This window comes from Pseudophryne corroboree, chromosome 6, assembly GCF_028390025.1.
Source record: "Pseudophryne corroboree isolate aPseCor3 chromosome 6, aPseCor3.hap2, whole genome shotgun sequence".
Taxonomy (NCBI): Eukaryota; Metazoa; Chordata; class Amphibia; order Anura; family Myobatrachidae; genus Pseudophryne; species Pseudophryne corroboree.
In genome coordinates, this window is record NC_086449.1 from 16,979,710 (window position 1) to 16,988,713 (window position 9,004).

Genomic DNA, 9,004 nt, shown 5'->3' on the forward strand with positions numbered 1-9,004 from the left:
CCAGCAAGGTTAGAACACAGTTACGGTCCATTGATTATACAGTATAGTTTGAAAAGCAGTTTAGTAAGCAGTAAACAATAGTCATCTGCTTCTAATAAGGTCTTTCATAAAGTATTTTTAGTGGACCACATTATTTATTTATTAACGGCTTCTTATATAGCGCAGCCTTTAGAATCACCAAATTACCATCCAGATCCTGGATCTCAGGTCAATAAATAGATGACCAGAAATGGAAGAAATTGACATAGCGATTCCAAAAAAATGATAATTGCAAATGCACATCAGAGAACGTACAGATGGAGCCTTGCTCATCTATCCTTCTCTTCTCTGCCTAGGTGCACCAAGGCTTATTAGCAAAAAACTTTCATCTATTGTTCTCAGATGCAATACAATACAGAGAGAACAATACAGCAGGGGATTAAGTCATTACAGCAGGTTTTAAATCTGACTGCCCCGGCTCAATTAATCCTATTAAAGGGATAGATGAGGAGGGCTCCATCTGTAAAGAATATTGGAATGGCAAGTAAGACATTTCTATTGTGTAACTACTTACATTGACTCTACATTGCATTTTATTGAATTTATACCTTAGGGCAGTGGTTTTGAAACTCTTCTGAATCGCGGCGCCTAGAGTATCAGAATTTTTTTCACGGCACCGCTAGACCAAAAGTGTCTAATCGAGAACTTTAGAGAGAAATATTAAAATAAGTAAATTGTGTTTATCATCTTTAGGTTCAATTGTATGATGAGGGGCAAAATTTGCTTCTGTTTGGCCTCATGTTTTATGATTGACAGTCACCAGCACTGGTTTTGCTTAATACATTGACTATACATTATTTGATTTAGCCCTGGACCACCAATCCAAGGCACCCATGCAAGTGTCCCAAGGCATTACAGGGAGTAATGGCACACAGTTAGAGAACTACTGCCCTAGGGCATTAGATGTCCTTAAATTGAGTAAACCTTGTATGTTATTCTTTGCGGCCCTATAACACCCTGCAGGAGAACTATGTTTTGAACAGATCATTATTATTTTTAAGTATTTTCTGGTAATACATTTCTTTCGGCCTAATTTGAGTTGGACGCATCTTCAGCCATCTTTGTATCTTTGTGGAAGTTATGTCTGTGTCATTATACTAATGTCAATGCCAAGTTCTGTCCTGGTGTACAACCATGCATCTGAATGGGCATGGACTAAAACTTCCACTTCAAGTGTCTTGCAATCATGATTGGTGCGCCTTTAGTTGCACCATCAGATACACCACCAAAACTTGCATTCGCCCTTTTACTAGGTGCCGATTATCCACCACAATACTCAGTAGGGCCTCCTGTGTGAACAATTCAGCACCTAAGTTTGTAACCACTATCAGAAGCATATCTATGACACACAAAAATTGTATCAACGTTTGTGTCCAACCAACTTTTTTATTTTTATGGTCTTTAGAATAAATTTGGGCATCAGCAATTTTGTCCGTTTTTAAACTACAGTTGTTTCAGTACACTTTCTCACCATCATATTTATTAATCAAATACATATATACTTTTTCAAAGTCAACTAGTGACTTTTTCTTCTTTGATTTATTCATTTGCACTTTTGAGGAATTTTGTGGATTCTATAGAGTGTATTCACGTGCAATGAATAAAAAAAGTAAAAATGTTGTGATATGACAATGTATTATGGGGTGTGACATGTAATGCTTGTACTTCAGGTCTTGATCACGTAATGCATGAGCAGAATATATCTCACGTCTTTCTCCTGGGATTTCCAAATCTTAACAACTTTAACAGTTTATTGTTCTTTTTCCTTCTCCTCATTTACTGTGTTACCATATGTGGTAATGTTATCATCATTTTTTTTGTTTCAATTAGTAAAAATCTCCACTCTCCCATGTATTTCTTCATCACACAAGTGTCTCTACTTGATATTCTGATGACCACGAATATTCTCCCTAACTTGCTTCACATTGTCCTGCAGGATGGTGCCTCCATGTCTCCTGCTGCCTGTTTATTACAATTTTATGTGTTTGCCAACTGTGAGACATCGGAGTGTCTCATACTGACAGTGATGTCATATGACCGATATCTGGCTATCTGTAACCCACTGCGATATAATGCTATAATTAACAATGCATTTTGTATAAAATATGTCATTGCATCGTGGTTATTAAGTTTCTTTGTGTTGTTGGTGAATGAAATAGAGATGTATAAATTAAGCTTTTGTGGACCAAAGGTAATTGACCATTTCTTCTGTGATTTTCTTCCTATCCTAGAGCTTTCTTGTTCTGATACATCACGTATTCAAATTCAAGCAACTTTATTTGGCATTATTATTGTCATCTGTCCATTCACCATGATAATTGTTTCTTATATGTACATCATCACCACCATCCTAAGCATACGCTCTATCACTGGGAGACAGAAAGCCTTCTCCACCTGCAGCTCCCACCTGACTGTTGTGTGTATATATTTTGGAACTATATTTTCTGTGTACATGGTTCCATCAAAAGGACAATTATTGGAGGCCAGCAAGGCATTATCACTGTTTTATACTGTGGTGACCCCATTGGTTAATCCATTCATATACAGCCTGAGGAATAAAGACTTCAAGGGAGCATTTGAAAGACTTAAATATCATTTTCAGTTACTGTCATTTAATTAGAGACAGATGCATAAAAAAGTGAAGTAATAAGAGCAGAATCCCAAAAACATTTTAGACAATTTGTTATGACCCTGTGCTACTGAAATGAATATGTGAATATAGAGGCAGGCTGAGAAATCTGTCTATAGCATGATGTGCGTATTTGAATAGGATACAGTATTACCACTAACAAAAGTACTGGATTTAAAAATACTGTATAAACAAAGGTTTAACTTAAAACATAGTAACCAGTTGCCTGATGTGGTATCAGAGTTGACTGTTGGCATCTCACCAAAGGTAATGTTCCATAAGTTGCTAGGATCAAACCAACAGACTGGCCCGTAAGCTGCTGCTGTAACCTTCCCCTCATCCTGCCAGCTTTGGAACTGAAATGAGAACCTAACAACATTTTACAACTGTTGCTGCAGGAAGATATTATTCCTGCAGCCCAACTATAGCTCTAGGAAAGATGCAGATTCCCTTCTTTTCCATTGCTGCAATCACTGCTTAGGGGTAGCTGCAAAAGGTGATCTTAAAAGGATTGCCCATTGCACTGCAGCAGCCCCACCTCTGCCTGCACTCTCCCCTTCCAAGAAATATGGAAGGAAAATGGGGGTTCAACATCTGGCTTATAAAAAATGTATTTTTCCTATAGCTGGTAAAAAATAAATAAATTAGTTAATCATACAGTATTTACATTATAAGCAGTTTACCCAAAATTGCTGAGAGTAGATATTGCTTTACAATCTACAGTATCTTTAATATCTGCTTCTAACCAATGAATGTACCACAGTAAAGGTGCACACACAGGACGTTTTTGAGCAGTATGTATGCAGAGCAATGATGTGAACATCCCGGGGTAGAAAATCGCACAGTGCATACACACTGAGCGATTTTCACCTGGCCTAGCAATGTTCACGGGGTGAACCATTTTCCACAGTAGGAGAGTGTGGAAAGTGGTTCACTCGGCCCGTAAACCAGTCCGACGGATGGCGGCCAGAGATGATGCGGAAGTGCATATCAGCGCTCACCACTCATCACCCGGCCATACACACTAGCAGATTTTGAGCTCAAAGTAGTTCAAAATGCCAAAAGTGAGCTACTTTGAGCTAAATGTTGCCTAATGTGTATGCACCTTTACACCTTGATCCACAATTTTGTTATTTATTTATAAAATTACTAAAAGAACTATTAAGCAAGCACCTGGCATAAAGCCATGAAGTAACTTGTGATGATGATGTACTGTAATGATATATATTTACTTATACAGTATGGTATCAAAATGATGAAAGTTTAATCATGGGATTCTTCTACATAATAGGAACTATAGAAAGTTATGTCTGTCATATTGAAGACATTATTTCTGTTTTGAGATACTCCTTGCCATATACATTTGTGAGTAACTTAATAAACTTTCAAGAAATAATTTGCTTTGCCCTGTTATATCGGAGTGGTCATTTTCATAGCTGTATCAAGGATTTATACAGTATATTAATAGGCGCTGTGGCTTGGATACCAAAATTTCAGCCAGCAATGGAGAATCATAATTGGACATTGCCGACCTCAGGGTGATCAAAGCTAAAGTAATTTTAACTTGCCCTTGAGACTCTTGAGGGGGAATAGGAGTGATTGACTGTTGTGGTTACTATAGTGATGGGAATCACCAAAGCCTGGGTTTTGTTTTAGGCAATAGTTTAATGGCGAAAAGCAAAGTATTTATTTTGTGAAACATATTAGTGATTCATTTTTGCTAAGATGTACAATTTGGAAAAAAAATATTATTTCTTTTGTGTCTTTTGCTACTGAGGATAACATAGAAACATAGAATTTGACGGCAGATAAGAACCACTTGGCCCATCTAGTCTGCCCATTTTTTATCCTTTATGTAATCTCAACCCTTTTTGAACCTTAATTCTTTGTAAGGATATTCATATGCCTATCCCAAGACTGGCTACAGACTTCTACAGTCTTAGCCTCTACCACCTCTGATGGGAGACTATTCCACTTATCCACTACCCTTTCTGTGAAGTAATTTTTCATTAAATGTCCCCTGAACCTCCCCCCCCCCCCCTCCAGTCTCAGTGTATGTCCTCGAGTTCTAATATTTCTCTTCCTTATATATATATATATACTTATATTCCCTGTCACTTCGTGGATTGCTGAATAGAAAATAGCAGCCTGGGGACTCGAAAAAAAAAAGTAAAATGATGATGTTTAAAGAAAGTAGTGTAAGAAATGTAAGATATGAACATTTTTAACCAGAGGTAGAAAGAAATAAAACAGAGAGTTGATTTTAAAGGATGTGATTAGTTTCAAGACAATTGCACATAACTAATTCCATTCCTGAGTGCTCAGTTGTGCAAGACAGTTGCTGGTCATATCATTGATTCCATTTCTGGGTGTGATGTTATGGGATCCCAGTTCTGTTCAGATGGCAGATCACAAAAGGTATTCTCAAGAGAGGTTCATCTATAGTATGAGCATCACAATTATGAGTTACATTTCTGATTATCTCAATTATGGGTCTGTTCATACTTAAGGCTTGATTCTGTGTGACATTGTATAAGATAAGTGGAGTCGAGGATGCCATAACTTACCCCAGTAATAAGTCAACAATGGGGGACAATGGATTTTCTGTGCAGTAGAGTGCCGGTTAAGAGTTTTGGTGAACAGCATTTATTTAAAAATAGGAAATTAAGAAAAAAGTTTTAGTTTGAAACACTAAAAGGATAGTATTCAGTGATCAGCTGACCAGATCCAAGATGGTAGTACCCATTACACTGAGAAAATGGAGATGCTGCAAGGATCTTCTGAAACAACACATGGCAGACACACTGGAGACATCGCTGTGACAATGAGTAACCTCTGTAGACATTAGGGACTCCTCCAGGACAGCGCAAAATGGCACATAGGTAAGTGCAGGAGTGATGTATGTAGATTCTGGACAGTAAGGATTTGACTAAAGTCTTCCTGGAACCATGGTACCCAATTCATAATTCCACCTTGCCTCATGCTGGCATAGAAATGTCTCCCTGTCACCATCAAAGTTGGATTTAGGGATGTAGGTGGTCATTCAGAGTTGTTTGCTCGTTGACGATTTTCGCAACGAAGCGATTAAGGCAAAAATGCGCATGGTTCGCAGTGCGCATGCGGTTAGTATTTTAACACAAAACTTAGTAGATTTACTCACGCCCGAATAAAGATTTTTCATCGTTGAAGTGATCGTAGTGTGATTGACAGGAAGTGGGTGTTTCTGGGCGGAAACTGGACGTTTTCTGGGAGTGTGCAGAAAAACGCAGGCATGTCAGGGAAAAACGCGGGAGTGTCTGGAGAAACGGGGGAGTGGCTGGCCGAACGCAGGGCGTGTGTGTGACGTCAAACCAGGAATGAAACTGACTGAACTGATCGCTATTTGTGAGTAAGTCTCGAGCTACTCAGAAACTGCTAAGAAATTTCTATTCGCAATTCTGCTAATCTTTCGTTCGCTATTCTGCTAAGCTAAAATACACTCCCAGAGGGCGGTGGCTTAGCGTGTGCAATGCTGCTAAAAGCAGCTAGCGAGCGAACAACTCGGAATCACCCCCGTAGTCAATTAGCATACATTTTTAGACTAGTCACTGAGTGTCAAAAAGTTTCAACACTGGTTATCAGAAACCTTCATCAGGAGAACAGAGCATTTTCTATAACTTAAGTTACAGTACTTGTGGCCATACCCATATGCCATATATTTAACATGGTTCAAGGTCCAATGTAGTCTGTGCTGAATAATTATTTTCTTTACACTACAGTTGTGTCCTGCCTCATTTAGCCTCCATACGCAATAAGTCTTGGCACTTAAGAGCTGACAGTTCTCGTGTGACTTGGCCAGCACCGAGCATCATTTTTCCTCAAAAAATGGTGGCAAGCAAACAATGGAGGTTTGTCATTTATCCCCTTAAATTTGGGGTTGGAGGTAATAAATGGCCAATGTCTCTTGTGTGCCCAATGCGATGATACATCAAATGTGAAAGTGAAGATGATACTTTTAGAAACCAATGACCTTTCACTTTTAATAGTTACCTGTGACTACCAACAGTATACCTGACTTTATTAAGACACCTCTGAACAGTTTTGATGTGAATATTTACATTGTAGAAAGTGACTGCACATCTCCATGATCTGCCGTTCGGTGTTGTTAATTGACGCAAACCACATCATTTTAGGTATTTCTCCCAAATGGTTCAACTTTTCAAAAAAATCAGATATATCTCTCCACCTTACATATATAAGGCTGTGAACTGTCAATTAAAACAGCTAATAGCTGGAGGATCGCACACTTTGTTGATATGAAGGGGTGGCCGAGTGCTACAATTAGTGACTTGGTAATATACTGTATATATAGTATATATATTGTGAGGAGATTAAGATATAGGTGCCCTCTTCTGGAGTAGTTGGGCATTTGCAGACACTTTTCATGCAATCTAGCCATAGCTAGTTTTATTGTGCAGTACAAAAAAAACCTACAAAACATAAAAATAAATGCTAGCCTATCTTGGCACTAACTAAACAAACAGGTTCCTTCTCTCAATTGATGGTAGGACTTAATGCCCCTACCACAAATATAGAAATATGTACAGTACTCACGGTCAGTAAACCACAATTCTTCTGCATGTTCCTCCAGGTAGTGAAACCCTGAGTAAAGCCCTGACACACATTTATTGGCCTCTATAGGTGCAAGCATTAACTAGCCTGAACTGAGACTGAAGGCCTGAAGATCCAAAATGGGCAAATGGATGTTGTACTCTATTTCTCTCCACCCATAAAGAAAGCATCTGCATTAGCTCAGCAAAGATAGATACTCTGTGATTGACATAAGCAGTTTCACATTGCATAGATTCAGAGGTAAGCAAACAATTAGCAAGAATATGCCCCAAACCACCACATCAAAAACATTAGATCATACTATTATCAAGTCTGTTATGAGGTAGGAAATTTCCTGGTTCATTCTTACGTCAGCACCCTTCTCTCCTGGAACAGTCTTACTTGTGGCCACTTTAGATCACCATTGTCAGACTATTGCTTGGTTGTATATACTTAATAGTTTCTCAGCCACCAAAAACCTCTCCACCAATTTAATCAATTGGTCTGCTCTTTTAGGGTCCATGTGGCTCACCCGTGTGCCCAGAATTGTAGGTAGGGATTAGAGATTTAAATTCATAATTCCCCTTTCCATGACCTGTAGTCCTGTTAGAGACTTTGGCTGTGGAAACATTGTGGTAAGATGGACGAGGTCATGCAATTGAAATCGGGAGGCTTTTCCATTTGATATTCCCAGCTATAAACTGATTGGGTACAAACAAACATTTTTACTTCTAGCATAGCTAAGATTTCTTTTTTTAATTTATCAGAATTTTTAGCATCAGTCAGGCACAAGTCAAAATGTGCTTTTTGCAGTCCTCCTAACAGTAAGGGTACCATAAGGTTTGCCCACTGGTATTTAGGCCAACTCTATCAGCTGTACTTTAAAAAGTGGTTAAACAAGTTTCACCATCATCACTCTTGCATAAAATTACTGGCCCATATGGAGTGAGAGTTACAGATGACACCACTTACAACTTTCCTATTTTGCTTAATTTGGCATGCCATGCATAGCATGTCTAACTAGTCCAAGCTGCTTTTCCACGAGTGGCAAGTGGATGGATTAAAAAAAATGATTTTGCCATAATATAATATGTATAAAGTAACATATTAAATAATCAAATTAAGAAAAAAAACCAAGGCATGGCAAAATCTCTGAGACTGAGGGAGATAGATGTATTGAGCTTAAGCAGTATCAGCCATTTTGTTAAGTAGCAGCCATGATCTAGTGAGGAAGAAGAATGCTTTGCTAAGAAATCATAATAATGCTGACATTTCATAGTTAGTACGTTCTGTGAGAAGCAAGGTCATAGCTATAAGTCTTGAAAACATGTTATTAGACAGTTTGTCTTGTGTTTAGACTTCTTGTGAAGGACACAAAAGAGGGGGTTAGCTAGAAGGGGTTTCTGGGAAGAGATGCAGTTTGTTATACTTTGTGACAAGTATCATGGGTTCATGCAAGTACCTTTTCTTCTATATAATGCCCTGCTGAATAAATGAGCCTCAGTCTCATTTTGTGGACATAACTGCGTGTGTTGTCTGCTTCCTGAGATTCCCAATCGATTGGTAAACAAACGATTGAAGGGGATTGATAGTAGGAGGTTTATCTCTGACAAGACTGTGGCATGCCATGCCATGCCATACATGGCAAGAAAAAAGAAAGGTGTATGTGGACACATCTGCAGTTGGAATGTCAGTCAAAGCATTTCCAGACCAGGATGCTATCTGCTGTACCAACTCCCTAAAGTC

General features: G+C 38.5%; 1 protein-coding gene across 1 annotated transcript; it reads left to right on the plus strand.

Annotated features, from left to right (window-relative positions):
* The first annotated feature begins 1,723 nt into the window (after positions 1–1,723).
* LOC134934054 (olfactory receptor 11L1-like) lies at positions 1,724–2,659 on the plus strand. Its single transcript, XM_063929568.1, has one exon. It carries the CDS (start codon positions 1,724–1,726, stop codon positions 2,657–2,659), a length of 936 nt encoding a protein of 311 aa, XP_063785638.1.
* The last annotated feature ends 6,345 nt before the right edge of the window (positions 2,660–9,004 follow it).